Below are 22,657 nucleotides of genomic sequence, written 5' to 3'. Positions count from 1 at the left end.
TAATGATCAAAATAGAAACAGAATTATTGACACAAACACACAAAAATGCTCATGGCAAATCTCTTCATTCTCTCTCTCTTTTGAGCTCACATAAAAAATTTTGGTTAGGAGAACAGGTTGGATCTGCTGATGCCCATCCATTTCTCGTAAAACTTTTATCAAATGAGTCTCTTTTACTTGTTACTAAAAGAGACAAGTTTGAATCAGAAACTTGAGAGTTGCCCAACTGTTATATGATAAAGGGTATCTATTACATTATCTGTATTTATAAAGAAACAAGCTCTTTTCGTCAGGCGTACGTATTCTGCACACCTCAAGCATTTCTTCTCAATTGCTGGGGTTACACGTCATCTACATATTAAATTTGGATCGTCCGATAATTTGATAGTTATTTAGATGCATTATTATTATTATAAAAATAAAATATGTTCCTTCATTATTCTATACACCAAGCACTGCTGGTGTATGTTTAGGTGGGACATAATAATAATCTTTGATCCAACCTGATCTACTTTTATGTATGGGCATGAGTGCTGTGAATGTGTGTAAATATTGTTATAATTTATTATTATTATTATTGATAATATTATAGTAATTTTTTTTTTATTTGATATAAATTGCTTCTGAGCCAAACATTCCGAGAAAATCGAATGAGAATCATCAATAAGAGACTTCAGCAAGAGGCTCTCTTTGGCTCATTGAAAAATACAAGATATATTTCTTACCCTTGGCATGTCTGTTCGAATCTCACAAGCGCTATTTTTCGGGGAGATTTTTGTTTTCTGTGTTTCTGATGTATTTTATCAAGTTTTGTAATCCTGAAAGTTGAATGAAAATCAATGTGAAAACTGTGTTAAGTTAAATTTGAATTAACAATAATATACAAAACTAATGGCTGTACGGGGTTACGGGCTCGGGTATGGAACATACACACATACACGTGTGCGGAAGCGGCGCGCGTTGTTGCATCTGTTTCAATTTGCTTTTAGCTATCAAAGCTATATGGAAAAGTGGGAACATTCGAATATTCTAATATATTATGTTTCACAGCTTATCTGTGGTTCAAAATTTAGGAAGTGTTTTTAAATATTTGTTTAAAATATATCATTTTCACTCATGTACTTTTATAATTTTAATGGAACAACGATCAAATAATATGTGTCTTCTATACAAAATAGACCCATAGATGAACGTAGGGTAACAATAATTCACTTTAAAAGTAAGGAAGCGTTCAAGAATAAGTTCATAGATCAGAATTAATGCTTTGTATGTAGCGTACACACAAAGTCTAGTCAATCAATGCCTTAGTAGGTGCTTTGCATAAGCTATCAAAGAGTTAATTTTCATGTGAAACATTAGAGACGATTTAAAACTTTTTAAAATATTCATATACAATTGAATATAATTCTAATGGTTTGAAGTCAGCCTTCTGATGTCAAACTGGTTAATACTTTTCATCGGGTGTATTTATTTATTCTTTCTATTGCTAAACCTATTCCCCCCTGATCTTTTAGATATTTATTTCCCCTCGTCTTTTGAAATTGGAAAATGAAAATAATAAAAAAAAGAAGACAAAAAACAAACAAACAAAAGCATAACAACAACAAGAACAAGAACAACAACAACAACTCCTCAATAAATATAAACTGTATGAAAATATATAAACCACAATAAAACCTTACACATCAATAAATATAAACTGCATCTAAAATAAATGAACCGTGACAAAATCTATATCCCAATAAATATACATACACTGCATCAAATTCTCTCTCTCTTTCGCACCGTCTGGGAAGATAATTTATCGAAAAAGCTTCGTTCTATCCAGACATGTTTCTTTCCCCTTAACGTCATAATTATTGACATTCTGATCAATGCATAGAACTCCTCCCTACCTCCCATTTTCTTTCTCTTCCCGTGTCTCCCCTCTTTTCTCCCTGACTGATTCTTGATATTATATATATATATATATATATAATATATATATATTATATATATATATATATATATATATATATATATATATATATATATATATATATATATATATATATATGTATGTGTGTGTATGTATGTTTCGGCATGTTTTATATAAGTACATTAACCCTGACGCTTTTCGTTGTATCGGTAAAGCTAAATGGATGAGGTACAAATCTTTATTCAAGAGAGGGAGACTCTCGTTTATGTCATCCAACCATGATCTATAGCTCTATAGCTTTCAGAAAAATATCGTACGGTTTAATCACACATTTTCGTATTTTCTTAAGGTACAAGAATTACAAACCAAAATCTCAATTTGGGAAATATTTGAAGCGATTCGCTTGATAAAAGAAATACAATTTCTTCAAGGATCAGTGTTAACTATAAAAGAAATACTCTGCTCGTTTCATCTGTACGACATAAAGACTAGGTCTTCTGGTAAGATATATTTAGTAATTTTCTTAAAAATGTTGCCTTTAAGAATATCGATTTTATTCAAGGCTCATGTCCACTCTTGTGGATTAGGAGTTTGACGTGCATCTTACCCACTATTTTTCTAAGACTGATTGGGAAATAATCGATAGACCCAACTTTAATATTAATACTCTTATACATTTTATTGACCCCGAAGTAATTAAAAACAAAATCGACTCTTGCTGGATATAAATTCAGAATTGCAAGATAGAGGTATAGATATCGTAAAACACCCTGTAGTTCCTTTAAATTTCTTCGTCAATTCCACTTCATCAAATCTTTTAATGATTAATATGCGATACGCAATGTTTTTCCTCAAAAGAAGTGTCGGCCATTAAACTAATCAATCTATCTATCTATCTATCTATCTATCTATCTATCTATCTATCTATCTATCTATCTATCTATCTATCTATCTATCTATCTATCTATCTATTTATCTATCTATCTATCTATCTATCTATCTATCTATCTATCTATCTATCTATCTTTCTATCTATTTATGAAGCTAGCTATATATATGTGCTTGTGGGTGTGCGTGTGTGTGTGTGTGTATAATTTAATATCATGTGGGTAATAATCTTATAACGTGATTTTATAATTCATATATATATATTTTGATTCGGCAAAATGTATCAAACTTTTAGTAGAATAGAATACAAACTACATAACAATGCATTTCTCATAGCGAAAACGATTGTAACTTCGTCTCGTTACACTGGACACCGTGGCATGGGTGTCGAGGGAGCCATTATGTGGTCCGCCAGTCTGTTAGAAATCTCAGCCGAATCTCCTTCAAACCACACTACCGTTTTACGCAAAAAAAAAAAAAAAAGAAAAAAAAGAATGAGAACGAAGTATTTAAATAATTTAGATAATGCATGTTTGAAATTAAATCGGGGCTGTCACTTGGGGCTTAAATCAATGAACAACACCATAGTAAAACCTGCATCTAATTTTACCGGCCAATTCATTCAGGAATAACGCTGGACCCTAAGAACAGATATGCAGAAAATGGAAAATGTTTACTATTGAATACTTCCGTACTTCGAGACTTTCCATGATAATCTTTAATCTTTTACTTGCTTCAGTCGTTGAACTGCGGCCATGCTGAGCACCGCTTTGACGGATTTAGTGAAATCGACCCTAGTACTTAATTTTTGTTTTAAAGACTGGTACATATTGTATCGGTCTCATTTTGCCGAAGCACTTACTTCTGGGGGCATAAATAAACCAACTCCGGTTCTCAAGTGGTAGTGGGAGATAAACATAATCACAGCACACACACATACACACATAGACACACACACGCGCGATGGGCTTCTTTCAGTTTCCGACTACTACCAAATCCAGCAACAAAACTTTTGTTGGCCCCGGGTTATAGTAGAAGGCACTAGGACCGAACCCGAAACCCGGTAGTTGGGAAACTTCTTATCACATAGCCACGCCTGCACTTTCCGTTTCTTAGTGTCTTCATTAATCCACACTTTCCATTTTGTTCTCTGATAAACATAAGCTCTTTTTTAATTATGTTTTCGAATTTTACATTGATAATAAAGGATGAAACAAATGATATAATAAGTGACCGTCAGAGTAAGCTGAAGTGGTCTCACATTAATGAAAGCCTGTATTGGCATTGCTTTGTTTTAAGTTTTTTTTTAAAAATGTAACAAACATCGTGTAATTAAAATCTACACAAATATCAATGTATGACAATTTGGTATAATTAAAGTACTATTTTGTTTTGTATATCAAAAGCAAGATGGTTGGAAAATATCCTAGGTCTCAACTGGTCACGCTTGGGAATTCAACCGGAAAATCTAATAACGGTTGCTTTTGATAGGACCCTAAGGAGGAGATGCTTGAGGACTGTACGCACCCCGACCTTCCCGGGAATCGTGAGCAGAGAAGATGGATGGATGTTTCTAAATGTTTTTGTCATTTTCCAAGTAAGGGAAGAAATTTTCAAATTGGACATGTTGATTTTTAAGGATTATTGAAATAAGAATTGAATTTTAACCATTCTAATCTCTTAATGTTTAAGGAATGTAGGAAACAGGAATTTTGGTGATAGTTGGCATGGGGAATCATAGTGTGGGAAATTTCTACTCCAAAATAGTCCTACACGACTAAAATACAAAAGGAAAAGAAAAAACAAAAATCGCCAACATCACCAGGAATTTTCGACTGAGCGATAAACACATTTGTAGAAATTAATGTCTTTCATTAAATGGTGATTAGTTCCAATCTAAAATCTAAGTTCTTCGTATCTGAGTTAAATGTAATCGCAAGAATTCCAGGAGACTAGATCAGCCGTTCCGACAAGTGTCGATATAGTAAAAGTTATATATACACAAATATATATATATATATATTATATATATATATATATATATATATATATTATATATATATATATATGCGAATTATTCTGGCTGTCAGTAATGTTTAGTGGTAACGAATAACAAGATTGATATGATATAAAATAAAAGAAAATTGTAGAGAAAAGTATGGCCAATTGAACAAATCGCCAAACATTGAAGCTTCATATTCTATCGACCTATGGTTGTACCAATAACCCCAGCCCATCTCTCTCTCTGTCACACACACAAACATACGCATACATACATACATACATACATACATACATACATACATACATACATACATACATACATACATATACATGTGTATGTATGCACGCATGCATAGTTTGGGGGTATATTTGGTAGTGTAGCCATTTCATTTTTTCTCCTTTCCGCTGATTCAAGCACTCGACCGAAGAGCCTGGCGAACGAAATCGTGGGCCGGGTGTTAATACTTGTTTATCTCAGAAAAAACTAACACATAACACACATACATACATTCAAACACACATACATACACATATACGCACCTACACATATACGGGAGATACATAACCACCAGGATAGTTCATCTATCGCTCTCTCTCCCTCTCTCTCTCTCCTCTCTCTCTCTCTCTCACACACACATACACCCACATTTTTTCTCTTTCCTTCCATAGACAAGTTAAAGCGAGAGAGCCTCCCTGTGGTTGTTCAACATGCCAGAAATAACAACCAAATATTTTCTTTTCAAATCGCTTAGGAAAGGAATAGTAAACTAGATAATGTTATCCTATATAACTAGTGATGGTCATGGCTGGGATACTGCTGGTATTCACAGGTATGCTTGGTGAGGTCTGACTGGAGTCAAACAACAACTAGGACTGCAACGATACACAACCAGCGACTAGTGATTATGAGTGAATCCCTGACCTTCAGCTGTTCATTCACACAACCCACAAAATAAATCGAATGTTTATATGACCAAAAGAGAGAGAGAGAGAGGGATAGAGAGACAAATAGAGAAGGAGAGAGAGAAAGAGACAGAGGTGAAAGAGAATTCTTAGCAATCGGCCTCTATTAGAACTCTCTCATCTTTACAGAACACAAACCTATTCTATTGTATATATTTCATTGAAATGATGATTACGTCGTGTGAAAAACGAAAATCCTATTGGCACCCTCCTGGGTTCATAATGCTCTTATGAAGTCACTCCACCATCACCTTAATCTGTGAATTCATTAGAATTTCATGAGCCATCACTCTCTTCCTCTCTCTCTCTCCCTCTTCCTCTCTCTCTCGCTCTCCCTCTTCCTCCCCCTCTCTCTTTCTCCATTAGATTCGATGCGAGCACTTTGCCATAGCTTTACACGAGTAAAGTGGAGACTTTGAGCCTAGAACGCAAAAAAAAAAAACCAAAAAAAAAAACAAGACCAGATAACACACAACACTTTCGCTAATCCGCTGCCTGCGATTGATGCATTACTTATTGAACACTCTCGAAAGATGAGAGACAAGATTGATTTCGACGGGATTTGAACTCTTAGCAGCAGACACTGGAGCAAATACCTTAAGACATTCTAGCCCACCAGTGGTTCCCAACCTTTTTATTTAAATGAGTTTTCCCACAGACCCTTTGTAATATGCTTATCCTTATGTGTGTGTATATGTATATATATATATATATATATATATATAAATGAAATTTTGAATTTAGTTCAGGAAGCTCCAGTACTACCTTTACGGACCACCAGGGGCCCACGGACCCCAGGTTGGGAACCATTGCATTAGACTATCACTTTGCCTATGATTGCTGCCGTTGATCACGAATAATTACCTTCTAAATTTGCTCCGTGTTAGTTACTACATTTATAATTCGATTGCGGTATTTCTATCGCGACAATCGTGATTTTTTTCTAGATTATTGTTTTCAGGGTTAAGTTCTTCAATAGGCTTGTTTCATTTAAGATATCAAAGGAAATTTGGCTGTTATTTCTTTTAACACCCTTCAATCTCTCTACGCTTGTTTCTTGAAAAATTGCTCGGTCTATATATAATTTGACTTCAACCTATCCAATGCTGAAATTTCCACCCCACATCTGTTTCTCAATCCACGTGTTTCTATCATCTAGGAAAATAGTTTTCAACTGGGTTTACATAAGACCCCTTGTTGCCTATATAAGGTTTTGGTGGTCCACACAAGCAAAATAGTAGTATTTTATGGTTCCATGAAAATATTTTGCTTTAGATGAATTTATTTATTACAAGAGAGAGCTACGTTTCTTTCTCTGACGTTTTAACTAGCTTAGCTTACACAAGTGAATGTGTGAATATAAAAATAGGAATTTTTGAAAGAAGTATCTATAAAACTAGTTTTTAAATATCAAATGGCTATGGGGGTCAACTAGAATAGAATAATAATCAAAGGGGTCCACAGGTAAAAAAAAAACGGCTGAGAATCACTGATCTACGACTAAACCACAACAATTAAATATTATTAACTTCCAGACTTCACTACATTATTCCGACCGCCATCATCCGATAGGAGTGTTTAAAATATTAAAGTCATTGCTACTCACCCTCACCATGTAAATTCCAAAGATTCTAAAATTAACTACGCATCAGTTGAAAAACAGAGCAACAGAAATAGTTGAAAAACATTTAATCACAAAAAGAATTATCCCCAAGAGTTTCATCCTATCGACTTTAAAAGGTAAAAAAAGTGCGAAAGGTTTCATTTATGTCTTTCTCCCATAAAAATAGCTCCTAGAATGAACTATTTATAACCAAACATCGACTCCGAGTCGGATATTCGTTTCCGATTCTACTCATGGAGAGAGAGAGAGAGAGAGAGAGAGAGAGAGAGAGAGAGAGAGAGAGAGAGAGAGAGAGAGAGAGAGAGAGAGAGAGAGAGAGATGAAATTGGAAAGGCTGGTAAATATAGGGCCTAACCTTGGGATGCATTGTTTGAGGGGTACGTCAGGGCTTTTGACCTCGTTGGTTTGAAGCGACAGGAGTTGCTTTCGTACTGTGTGTGTGTGTGTGTGTTAGTGGGTAGGAAGGGATGCTTTTTGAGATTTATCAAATGTGTATAGTGTATGCAAAACGGGTAGCAATATGGGTATATATTCCGCGTGAGTATTGCTTATAAAAGCATCATATTTGAGAAGTGGCAGAAAGGCAAATTCCAACATGTTGCTAGAGATCTTTTTGGCATTTACCAAAAAGATCTCTACATCTTGGAGGCTGTGCAATGCACAGAGACATCCTTTGCGGCTGAGATGAAGATAGTGCAGGAATGAAGGTGTTGGAGCAGAATCATTCAATTTGTATATGTATGAGATCTTCTCCGAGTGCTGTCGGTTGTGTTTGCAATGCATCTATGATTGAACTATTTGGAAGACTTGCTGATTCGGGTTTTGGTTGTGTGTGGAGTGTTGAGAGGTGAACCTAAAGGATAGTTTTAATCACATATTCAGCTATTTCTGATGTCAGATATGAAGCGTATGTGACGCTAAGGATAGTTAGCATAGAAAAAGTGGAGTTCCTGCTAAGTCAGCTGACTTGAAGTGACATACAGCCCGGTAAGTGGGATGCGTTGGTTTGTATGTGGATATTTGATAGGTTGTCGCAATAAGACAGTGATAAAATGTCTCCTTAGGTGCAGAGACGGGATAGTTTGGGTGAGTTTGGGTCTGGAAGGGAGAAAGAGCTCGAGGTTAAGCATTGAAGTGACAGAAGATGATTAATTTAGATAAGTGTGAAACAAGATAGAAGTTCGCAATACAAAAATAGATATAATCGAAGAATTGTTGGTGTTTGCAGGAGTTAATAGAGTTGTGGAAAAGCAGGTATATTAAGAGGAGTGAAGGCGGAGAATTTTGAGCCAGAGTAACTGGAAGATTTTTGTTGCTGATACTAGAGAGAAAGGTGAGTTGTAGTGATGAGAGTGAATCTACATGGTCGTAGATACCACCTTTCGAAGCGACGTTTAAATAAAGGGTGTAGCCGGGACAAAAGAGATGTTTTATAAATAAGGGGTGAGAGAGGAACAAGATATGTTTTTTTTTTTGGTTGTGAAGTGGTGATCTGTGAGGTATGATTTAGATAAGAAAATATTGATGTTAGAGAAGCGGAGGGAACATTTCCATTGTGTTTTGTTTTAGTTTTTGTAATCAAAGGAAATGTACAGAATATCGATGTGCTTTAGGGTCACTACCACCTCCTGTCGCCAGAACGACTATATATTGATAATTTCTGGATTGCTAAGAATTCTTAGCAATCCAGGAATTACATGTAGAAGGATCACATGTGCATATTTCCTGTTTGTTAATTGATCAAACGAAAGGGCAGTCCAAATGCTTTTTAAAATACGTGTATCAGGTATGAAAAACATGTGTATGGGTTAATAATAATAATAATATATCACATTAACAAGTTGATACTGAATATTATTAATATTGTTTCAATCTATGTCTTTAGATATTTTTCATCGAGCCAAATGTTGAAAAATATCGATGGACTATGTTACTTACCGTCCTGTGGTCATCATTTCGCAGTTAGTCCGAATGTCAAGTTCTCTTCGAAAGCACAGACTAAGCAGAAGTTAAAGCTACTGTTTTTAGTCGAAAGAAATTGGGGAGCAAAGTTAGTGAGTAGTAGTAGTTAGTCATTTAGTTGTTCAGTTGGTGCGTGGTCGCTGTCCAATCGAATCTCTTCAGAATATTTAACAGATAGCCATATATGGATGGGGTCAACTTCCAGTGACAGATGCTTTTTACTCATTTCACTACTACCTCCACGCTAATTGATCTTTAAAAGGGGATGCCAAACTGACCAATCAGATATCATCCTATTAGGCTATCTGCGAGATATAAGGGCCTAGGATAAATAAAAAAATAATAATAATAATAACAATAATATAGGAAAAAAACAAAGATAAATCAATTAAACAAAAACAAAAGTAAAATAAATGAAAAAGAAGATACAAGTCATGTAAAAAAAGAAGAAAGAAAAAGAAAGTGTTTAAAATAGTTTTGTTAAAAGAATGGATTTATTTTTTGTAGAACATAGCAAAATACAAATATGTCTGTTCTTGTTTTCTTTGGTTTTTCAGAATGAAACCATAGCTTAATTTAAAGAATAATGGCTGGTTGTTTCTCGGTGGTAAATAACCTTCACCATGACGAGTGTTGTATTACCTTGCCTGCCCAGGAATATAACAATCATACCAATAGCCAGTATAAGAAAAATACACAAGGAAGAAAATTTAGGTTATTGTTAATCTAATCAATGCAGAGTACATTAAAAAGTTAACAAGAAATAATTGTGTAAGAAGAAAAAAATATCAGTAGCTAATATTATTTTAACAAATACGGGAGACTACTCTGAACATATCTTGGTCTCATTATAACCTCATTAGCGAATGCTGAACACCAGCGTGGTTTTGCGCCGTTGGTTATGATTAAGTAACAACCGATTTCTTCTGGGCGGAGGTTTTTATATCACCACTCTTGTATGTATAAATGTAGATATATATATGCATATATACATACACATACATCCTCCCACACACATATAAGGTGAATAAGAAAATGGAGAGGATGAACAATCGACAAACAAGAATATATACACATACATATATACATACATACATACATACATACATACATATATATATATTATATTATATATATATATATATAATAATTATATATATATAATATATATATATAGTATATATATATATATATTATATATAGATATATATATATAATATATGTATAATATATATATATATACTCTCTTACTCTCTTTTACTTCTTTCAGTCATTTGACTGCGACCATGCTGGAGCACCGCCTTTAGTCGAGCAAATCGACCCCAGGGCTAATTCTTTGTAAGCCTAGTACATATTCTATCAGTCTCTTTTTCCTAACCGCTAAGTTACGGGGATGTAAACACACCACCATCGGTTGTCAAGCGATACTAGGGGGACAAACACAGACACACAAGCATATACACACACATACATACATATATATAATTATACGACGGGTTTCTTTCAGTTTCCGTCTACCAAATCCACTCACAAGGCTTTGGTCGGCCCGAGGCTATTGTAGAAAACACTTGCCCAATGTGCCATGCAGTGGGACCGAACCCGGAACCATGTATATATATATATAGTAAATCCAAAAAAGAACAAACACGAAAAATAACAACGTGAGGATGTGGCAGATGTAAAGTATTAGCAGACGCTCAAGGAAGGAAAGAAAGATGGTTTAACGTTTCGAGTAGACGCCCTTCTTCGGAAACAGAGGAAAGTCCAATAGAAGGGAAGAAGGAGGAAGAAAATCGCCAATGATACACATTTAGTTATATAATATATATGTGTGTATATATATAAGATATATAGTATATATATATATATAATATATGCATATATATAAAATATATTTATGATGTATGTATGTAAAATATGTATATACAATATATATAATATATATATAATGTATAATAATATACATATATCTAATATATATATATATATAATATATGTGTGTATATACATATGTAATATATATATATTACATATATATGTATATATGTATGTATATATTCATAAATATAATAAATATGTATATATATATATGTATATAAAATATATATACTTGTATATATATATATAATATGTATGTGTATATATATAATAATATTATATATAATATATATTATATATATATAGAGAAAGAGAATAATAGAATACATTATATATATATATATATATATATATGCAAATATATACATATATTTATAATATATTCTTTTTTCTTTTATTCTTTTATATGCTTCAGCCTTGAGGCTTTGGCTAGGTTGGGGTACCGCCAATATATAATATATATATATATTATGCATTTATATATATATATATTATATATATATATATATATATATATATATAATGTTAAGACAATTTTATGCTAGTCTAAATATATAGAATTATATAAATATTCAGAATATTTCTAATTAGTTATTCATTGAAATAACTCTGATTGAGAAATCGAAGCGTGTTTGGATGATGTCCTTTCTACTCTAGGCACAGGGCTTGAAATCTTGGAGAAGGTGGCTAGTCGATCTTTTATCGACCCCAGTACTCTATTGATACTTATTTTATTGATCCCGAAAGGATGAGAGGCAAATATGACCTCGGTGGCAAACGTGTTTGAATATTTTCAAGAATGTGACGAACTTGCAACTTGGTGAACTGTTAAGTATATCAGGGAAATACACAAGAAAGTTCGAGATGGCGGCCCGATATATTTCAACCTGCTGAGAATAGGTGGTACCTGATGCTAATGAAGATGATGATGAGGAGGGGGAAGAAAGAGGAGTATAAGGAGAAGTGGGATGATGAAGATGATGATGATAATAAAGAGGAGGATGAGGACTAAGAAGAAAAAAGATGATGGTGATGATGATGATGATGATGATGTTGATGATAATGATGAAGATGATCATGACGATGGTGATGATGAGGATATCTTAAGCATTCGTTTCAGACAAGACAAAAAAGAATTTATGAAAGGTAAGTTGTAGTTTTTTCAGAACTTACTTTCAATCCTTCCTCTCCAGCAGAATATAGATAGATATCGCCCTAAGTCAAAATTCTATCGCAGAAAACAAGGATTACAAATTATTTAATTTCTCTTTTAGCTTAAGACAGACCTCATTAGGATACTAGTAGTTTTATGATACACATTAGGCGCCGCCGTTGCTGTGTGGTAAGAAGTTTGCTTCCCAACCATATGGTTCCGGGTTCAACCCCACTGCGTGACACCTAGGGCAAGTATCTTCTACTATTGTCACGGGCTGACCAAAGCCTTGTGAGTGGATTTGGTAGAGGGAAACAGAAAGAAGCCCTTCGGTAATCTGAACCCGAACGAGCCCAGGTTTCTGTTAGAAGCCTGTGAAACCTTAAGTCACTTGGAGCCGAACCAAAATGTTTTAAATAATCGTATCAAATATGTTGATTACATTTTTATTTCGTTTGTCAACTGGCTCGTATACACACACACACACACACACACACACACACACACACACACACACACACACACATACACACACTCACGTACGCACACACACACACACACACACACACACACACACACACACACACATATATATACATTCACACACACACGTACACCTATGTGTATGTATCATGGTATTTGTGTTTGTTTGTCCCCCATCACTACTTGACAGCCGGGATTGGTTACTTAGCGGTTCGGTGAAGAGATCGATAGGATAAATATGAAACGAAAAAAAAAAAAAGAAAAGTGAACTGGGGTTGATTTATTCAACTGAAAACAAACCCTTTTAGATGATACCCCGGCATGGTCGCAGAAAAAAAAAGGGAAAAGATACTTTTTTTCTTTGTTTGTTTGTTTCTTTATTTCTCCAACCCATTTTTAAATTTCTTTTTGCCTTCTCTTTCTGTTTCTTTTCACTTTTATGAAGTAAATCAAATATATATTTCAGAGTAACTCTCCCATCCCATTGTATTAACAGTCTAATTGATCAATATCAAATCTGAAGAAGGGGAAATTAACGCAAAGTTTCAACGAATTTTACTGCCTCTGCCATTTTACTGACGGGTGCTTAAATAAAATAAATAAATAAAATATGGGTATTACAAGTGATGAACGAAAGTGACTATAAGGATGTGTAGTAACTGTGAACTGAACACACACATAGGCATATACATATTTACATTTACAATATACATGCACACACACAATGCATACACATGCATATATAGATACACACACACACATATATATAGATACACACACATATATACATACTTATACAAATATAGATACACACGTACACGCATAACTATCTATCTATCTATCTATCTATCTATCTATCTATCTATCTATCTATCTATCTATCTATCTATCTATATATATATATATATATAGGGAGAGTTTACGAAAAAAACAAAAGACGAAGACAGGTGGTGTACAAAACAAACATATGGATTAGTATAACGCTCAGGAATAGAGAAAAGTCTTTTACGTTTCGAGCTTACGCTCTTCTACAGAAAGGGACACAGAAAAATCAAGGAGAGAAAAAAATGTGTGTAGTGGCTAACGATCTATCATGGCTATATATATAGGAACACAGACATACACGCGTGCATACGCACGCAAACATATCCACATTCATATATAGAGATAGAAAAACAAAGATGACAGTAAAATATATACTGCTTAAAATAATTTTAACAAAACAAAGTTTGAAAGCAATTTTTCCAACCTCTCTAAGCTATCGGTAAATAACAGGCCTTTACTGAGGTGAGTTGAGAAAAAAACCCCTAATAACTGTCAAGTTAAAAGTTATTGGCGATATCGCTAGGTGTGATGAAAAAGGTATGATAACTTGTATTGGAATAGCAATACCGTCCTGTATACGGTTGCTGTCATTCGGAAGGAACACCCGGGAGACATAGTGATGAAGAAACTCCACATAAACAACCCAGGTGGGTAACGACACTAGATGAAAACATAAACGATCTCCGGCGCAGAATCTGAGTTAAGTACTATAATAATGTAAAGCGAACAATAAGTTCACACAGTACAGGAACACTATTTCATGGGAAAATTAGCAAAAGTATACAGAAGTTCTACTCAGAATCTTGAAGAAAAATTAATAACTCGAAACAATGAACTCAAGACCCAGAAAAACTCCGTTATCGAAAAAGTTTTTTAGAGCAAGCCAGTATTAACCACAACTTTGTCTCGACTCCATAAGGTGTGGTGCTGGAAATGAAGAGAAACAAAATCTTTGTAAAAAGAGCTGTTTCTCTGAAAAAATCTTAAATCAATTTGGTGTAAAATCTGGAATGAAAGGAAAGATTTTAATCAGAATGTAATGTGATTAGACACAAATGAAGAATGTCGTACCAACATCAATAGTAAAACCTATATGATCGTCGCTATAACTTTCACTAAAGTGGTGGGAATGCTGTATTATGGAAAGGCATCAAGAAAAAGACTGTATAGGTACTGGTACGAAATTTTGATTTTAATGAAATCTACAGCTTAGTCCATAGCCAATCTAAACCTTATATACAAACTTTACCAAACTGGCTGAACCAATTCTCCCAGCTAAGTGTCAGTTATGCAGAACCGAAAATTTCAACATTCTGAATGTTACTAGCCACATCAGAAAAATGAGAGAAGGACATTTTTCTTCGTGCCTTCATGCTTGAAAACGTCCGCATGCTCAGAAACACTAAGGTTTCAAACATATTCCTATACCTGTAAATTATGAATTGCAGCGAGGCTAAATATATAGCCAAAAATATAGCCAATACACAGACTATTAAAAGATCTGATTAGTAAAACACATCTAAAATTTAAGCTAAATACTGATTTACCAGGACCAAAGATAGTCTTTTACCTTAGAAAAGGTGTTTTATGTGTACTCTGCTGAAAATACGCTTTAAAGACTAATAGCGATCTAGTATTCATGAAACTTAAAGTAATAGAGGAAAACAACTGTGGTAAAAAATGGTTATACTCTATATCTGGTATCGAGTAGGTTTTTCCTGTTTGTTATAATGCAAATGCACGCACGTGTGTATGTATATATACATATATATGCATATATACTTATATTTATATACGCACATCTATATTTATAAATATATACACGCATGTATGTATGCTATGCATGTGTGTTTGTGTATGTATGTATGAATGTATACATCTATCTCTCACTGTCTCTGTCTGTTGCTCTCTCTCTCTCTCTCTTCTCTCTCTCTCTCTCTCTCTCTCTCTATATATATATATATATATATATATATATATATACATATATATATTTATATATGCACATACACATATACACACAACCATAGTCATGGCCATAAAAACTCGCACACACGCTCTCTCTCACTCTCTTTCTCTCACACTCTCTCTCTGTCTATCTATCTATGCATCTTACACACGAGCACATACACACACATATAGAAAAATCACAAACATATTTTCGAAGCGTATTTCTGCGATATCTAGATAAGCGAACTTCTAAACTAACCGTTTATAAGTATCACCTTCAAAGCCTGTTCATTAAAAACTCATCTCACAACAAAACTATACCTAAGTCTTACTTTCTTTCTTCCTGCCTGAACCGCCCCCTCTCCCGTCCCCCCCCCCCCTCCACCACGCTTCCATTCCTTTTTTGTTTGTTTGTTTCTTTTTTTCCTCCTTTCTTTCTTTCTTTCTTTCTTTCTTTCTTTCTTTCTTTCTTTCTTTCTTTCTTTCTTTCTTTCTTTCTTTCTTTCTTTCTTTCTTTCTTTCTCTATCTCTTTTACTTCCTTCCTGACCATTTCGCTTTTTGATGAAACCTTCTTTTGCATTTCTGGTCTTTTCTTCTACCTTTGTACGTAAAACTTTTCTTCAAGAAATATAATAATAACGATGATAAAACTACAGCGTTTCTTTTTCGTATCTACTTACTACGCAAATATGAAACGAAATCTATCACAACAACAACAAGAACAACAACAACAACAACGACAATAACAGCAACAACAAAAACAACAATGTGAAGATGATGATAATGATGATACCAAACAATAAAAGAAGATATATGGGGGGGGGGCAGAAAATAAAGAAAAATAACAACAGAAAATAATAGAAATAAAAAGCAAAGCAAGGAAGCAAAATCATACGACAAATTCCCTCACTCAGTTCATGTATCCCTGAGATAAAAACTAAATTCTTTACAAATTATGAGTTATTGATTCTTTATCTTTCATTACATACTAGTGTTCTTTCAGCTTCCGACTTTCTTTCATTCCCTCTCCTCCTCCGCCTCTCTGAATCATCATCTTCATCATTATTAGTACTGTTTTTATATATTTTCATATATTTCTCCCTTTGTTTATCAATATTATTATTTTTATTATTATTATTATTATTATTATTATTATTATTATTATTACTTTTTTTCTTCTTTCAAATTTGCTTCCATTTCTTGCCGAGTGTCTTCCCGACTCCTAGGGCAAAGAAACTCATAGTATACATTGGTAGACCATTAAACCAAACTCAATAGTTCGTTCATTTAAAAAAAAAAAATTTTTTTAAGTTAAATTAAATTATTATTATTATTATCATTATTATTATTATTATTAGTATTATTATTGAGTGAGAGAGCAGTGCATGCCATCAAACTGACACCGGGGTAGAGATATACGAAGCCCAATATACCCATCACGACTACTCGTCTGATAAGGGTACACCAGGCACATGCATCACAACTATATGTGCGCGACATAGTGATCTCATTTCATGATAAACAGTACATGACCTTACAAGTGGGGCCCAGTTAGAATTTTTTTCTGGTCGAGTAGCCCATCCCGCTCAAAAGGTCCCCGAATAAGGATTGTTTAAGCATGTTGAACGAACCATCCATGTTTCCAAAGGTGAATTATCCAAACCTTTAAGAATTCCTTTCAAAACACGGCTATGATGCTCCTCCACTACTTCTGCTCGTGGTCGGAGTTGTACATATCGTCAACCACTAAGGGAGATGCTCAACTGGTTATGGTCGAGCAACTGAAAAGCAAATCTGTGGTATTGAGAAGAATATTTGCTGTAGCCCATCTTTTAGACCAAGACAAAACAATGTACATGATAACACTTCCAATCAGTTAAGATCAGAAGCCATGCAAGCCACTGCCTTGTACTGCTTCAGGGCATATTATTGTTGTAGTTGTTGTTGTTGTTATTATTATTATTATTATTGTTATTTTTGTTAATAGTGGTTGTTGCCGTTGTTGCTCGAATCCTGCCGAGATCAACTTTGGCTTTTCCTCTTTACAGTGGGTCGATAACATAAAGTACCAGTCAAGTACTACCCTACACCCTAAATTGAAACAATTATTATGGCCCTGTGGCTAATGAAAAGAAATCATTACTACTACTACTACTACTACTACTACTACTACTACTACTACTGCTGCTGCTGCTGCCTGCTGCTGCTGCTGCTGCTACTACTACTACTACTACTACTACTACTACTACTACCACTACTACTACTGTTTTTGTAAATTCTCCGTATCTCCGTTCATCCTTCACCTTAGTGGCTTTAAAAAAAATCATGATCATCATCATCATCATCATTATTATTATTATTATTATTATTATTATTATTATTATTATTACTACTATTATTATTATTATTATTATTATTATTATTATTATTATTATTATTATTGTTATTATTATTATTATCATCATCATCATCAATATCAAAATCATCATCCATATCATCATTATTATTATTATTATTATTATTATTATTATTATTATTATTGTTGTTGTTGTTGTTGTTGTTATTGTCGTTGTTGCTGTTGTTCTAATTCTTGTTATAATTGTCAGTTATTTTTCCCCCACCCCACAAAAATATTTGCAAAAGAAGCAAACGTAGATCATCAAAAACAGTTTTTCGGGCTGATGATAACGATACGTCGTTGGTGTTATCAAATGACACCCAATGAAATAAATCAAATAAAAGTGTTTTGTGGCACTTAAAATCCGGCATTCGGCCAGGATGGATGCTCCAAATATCCGGAAATTTCCTTGTCCGCTCTAAGAACGACCAATTGTTTTTACCTTGATGGATCGTTGTCGTTGTTCTAAAGGTTTGTTGTCACACGAAGAGAAGTTATTGGTGGAGATCAATAACACAGAATCAAACTTAGATTAGCAGCAACCACGTTTGTGTGTAAGTGTGTGTGGGTAGGAGAACCTGTGTGAGTGTGTGTGTGTGTGTGCGTGAGTGTATGTATATGCGTGCGTGTGTGTGTATTCGTGTAGACATTTATATATGAATATTGTACACATAGAATAAATTTCATATGTATTTGTTCAATCCTCTTTTAACTTGCATTTGAATAATAAACTCACTCACACACACACACACACACACACACACACACACATACATATATGTATGTGTGTATATATGTATATATATGTATGTATATATATATATATATATGTATACATGTATATATATGCATGTATGTATGCATGTATATATGTGTGTGTATGTATACATGTATATATATGTATGCATATATATATACATATATGTATGTATATATGTGATATATACATATATGTATATATATGTGTGTGGTGTGTATATTATATATATATTATATATACACACACACACACACATACACACACACACATATAATATATACATACATATATTGCGTTCGAAATTTACTCCCTGTCTGTAAAATAGTAACACACGTTTACCAAGCTTGAAAGTTTGCTTACAAAATGTTCAAGGTATATATTATATATATATAGATATATATATATATATTATATTATACACAAGGTTATTCAAAAAAGAATCGATTTCATTACACAATATTTTGATAAGGAAAAGCAATAGAAAACTCCAGTTAAGTCACAAGTATTTACTCACAATCAACTTTTACTTCCTGTCTTACAAGTGTTCAATGTGGCTACCATCTACAGCACGGGCAACATCAATGCGATAAGAGAATTCCTCCCAGACGCGCATCAGCATAACGCGATCCACCGAGTCGATCACAGTTGTTATTCAATGTTTAAGGTCATCAAGGTGGAACTTAAACGTAATCTTTTACATATCCCCCACAAGAAAAAAATCACACACGGTGAGGTCTGGGGATCTCGCAGGCCAAGCAAAAATAGGATGGTCTTGGACTCCTTTCCGACCAATCCATCGCAGGGGCACTTTTTCGTTTAAAAGAGCTCGAACCATCAGGTGCCAATGGGGCGGTGCTCCATCTTGCTGAAAAATGAAGTCTTGCGAATCTGCTTGCAGTGAAGTGAAGGAAGAGCCAGTTTCGGAGCCTATCGAGATAGGTTTGCCATGTAACGGTTTTTCCTTCAAAGAAAAAGGACCATAAACGTTGTCCTGAGACACAGCACAGAAAACGTTCACCTTAGCTGGAGTTTTCAATTGCTTTTCCTTATTAAAATATTGCGTAATGAAATCGGTTCATTCTTTTTCAGTAACCCTGAAGATATACACATATATGCATACAGACACATCTATCTATCTATCTATCTATCTATCTATCTATCTATCTATCTATCTATCTATCTATCTATCTATCTATCTATCTATCTATCTATCTATCTATCTATCTATCTATCTATCTATCTATCTGTCTATGTATCTCTCCGTCTGTCTGTAATATAATATCATATCATATATAGATACACTGTGTGTGTGTGTGTGTATATATATATATATATATATATATATATAAATATATAAAGAGAGAGAGAGAGAGAGAGAGAGAGAGAGAGAGGAGAGAGAGAGGCGAGAGAGAGAGAGAGAAAGAAAGAGAGGGAGTGTGTATGTGTAAAACATAATTTCCCCAGCAAGAACTGAAATAGAGTTAGGGTAGTAAAATTTAAGCAACAACAACAACAACAATAACAAAGAAGAAAAGAACAACAAAAAGATCAAAAAGCACAAACAAAACAGCAACAAAAATAAAACTATTAATTTATAGAGCATATAATTCATTAACAAGTTTGGTAATATATATTTACCAATACATACATACACATGCGCACGCTCTCATATATATATATATATATATATATATATATATTATATGTATGTATATATATATATGTATAGATGCACATAACCAACCACAAACCACCCACACACTCAGACACATGCATGTTTGTATGTTTTTCTATATTATATATATATATATATATATATATCCGTGCACATCTCTTCACCCCCCCTCTCTCTCTATATATATATATGTGTGTGTGTGTGAGTATATATATATAAATGTATGTGTATATGTGTGAATTGTCGAACATTTTATGCTTAGAAACTACGGGAAAAAAAAAACCCGCCTCAAATCATGAAATGGAATCTATAAATTTTATTTGAAGTCGAAGCTTCTTAAATTGTTACTCTGAATCATATTGTCTATTACCCAAACAATTTGAATATTCGGTAATGTGGTACTTAGTATAAACGTTTTAAGAAAATTCAGCGCATAATATACATACATATATGTACACCCTCCCCACATATATATATATATATATATACATATATATATATATATATATATATAATATATATATATATATATATATATATATACATATATATAATATATATACATACATATATACATATATATATATATGCATATATGTATATATATATATGTATATATATGTATATATATATTATATATTATATATATATTATATATTATATATATATAGATATATAAATATATATATATATATGCGTATCCGTAATCGCTCATGGCAAAGGAAGATAGTTTCTTTTCCTGGTGGTGGTTATTCTCTGCCCGTTGCGTTTTATGTGAAACACACCTACGCTCGCATACAACACACATGCACACGCTCACAAGCACACGCAGTTATACACATACGCACGCTCATTCAAACCACCCATCCACCCATCCAGCCATCCATCCATCCATCCATCCATCCATCTATCCATCCGTCCGTCCGTCCGTCCATCCATCTATCAAACGCACAACCCGTTATCAGAACCAGAGTCCGGACGACTGATTGACTGTAATCTGAGGGAACCCTAATGCTGACAGTTAAGGTGTGAACTGTGGCAACACTGTAAATTAAAGTGTTCTGCTCAAGAAACATAGCGAAACATTAGCAGTGGTTTTAAAGTGATGACTGACGAGCAGCTAGTCCATTATTTTATTTTATCCACTCGACAAATTCGTTTCTTTAATATGTGTAATATATCGCTTTTAATATACATATATGCGTGCATGCATACATACATGCATACGAATATACATATATATATATAATGGGGATGATATGCCGTCAGAAAGCATACACTAGTCACTGATGATGTGTTACATTTGCTATAATAGCATTTAAGGTCATGGACGAGAAAAGCTTCAAGTTTATAAAACATCATCTCTCTTTGTCCAATTTTCACTTTTTGAATATCCTTTTAGCATGTTTCAAACAAATAGCTTAATATTTCTGAACAGAAAGTGGATTAAATAGCCGTAGGAAAATGTAAAGTATAACGTGTAAATTATTCATAAACGGAGTTAATCGTCTGTCTTTATTGGCGATAGCATTCAAGGAGAAAGCGCTGCATTTCAAAAGACTTATAAAAGGGGGTAGAGCACAAAAATGGAGAATTTCAGCGTATTTAATGCAGGAACTCTGATCTGGAGACAGAAAAAGCACTTCCAGTTTGGAAAGACAACTGGCATAATGATTTTAAATTGTCTTGAAAGTTGGAAACTTCGGATCATTGAATGAACTAAATATTTTTACAGCGTTATCAACTTCCATTTTACAAATCAAACGGAAGAGATAATACAAGCAAAATTCAGCGTGAAAGAGGTTAAATCTGCTTGCAGTGTTCGTTACATAATTTGTTTGAAACAGTTACCTGGTTGAATAGATTAAGCTGTCAAGATGGAAGCATTATGTTCTGACTTTCGCTGGGACTAAAACTTTTTCCACGCAGTCTATCTTCTTCTTCTTCTTCTTCTTCGTTCTTCTTTTCTTCTTCTTCTTCTTCTTCTTTTCTTTTCTTCTTCTTCCTCTCTTTCTTTTCTTCTTCTTCTTCTTCTTCTCTTCTTCCTTTCTTCTCCTCCTCCTCTTTCTTCTTCTTATTCTTCTTCTTTCTTTTTCTTCTTCTTTTCTTCTTCTTCACCCCCTTTCCTTCCTTCCTCATCTTTTCTTTTTCCCCTCCCAAAAATGATTATAACAT

The 22,657-nt window shown here is 33.7% G+C and overlaps 1 protein-coding gene across 1 annotated transcript in view; it reads right to left on the bottom strand.

Annotated features, from left to right (window-relative positions):
• LOC115215412 overlaps positions 1-9,675 on the bottom strand; it is a 154,271-nt gene extending 144,596 nt beyond the window's left edge. Inside the window, exons 1-2 of the mRNA XM_036505947.1 lie at positions 9,336-9,675; positions 726-818 (exon numbers count right to left, since the gene is read on the bottom strand). Coding sequence (XP_036361840.1) covers positions 726-818; positions 9,336-9,352 — 110 coding nt within the window. The 5' untranslated portion in view covers positions 9,353-9,675. The remainder of the gene's footprint in view (positions 1-725; positions 819-9,335) is intronic.
• Between the last annotated feature and the right edge of the window lie 12,982 nt (positions 9,676-22,657).

Source organism: Octopus sinensis, linkage group LG9, assembly GCF_006345805.1.
Source record: "Octopus sinensis linkage group LG9, ASM634580v1, whole genome shotgun sequence".
Taxonomy (NCBI): Eukaryota; Metazoa; Mollusca; class Cephalopoda; order Octopoda; family Octopodidae; genus Octopus; species Octopus sinensis.
This window is presented reverse-complemented; position numbering and strand designations above follow the sequence as displayed.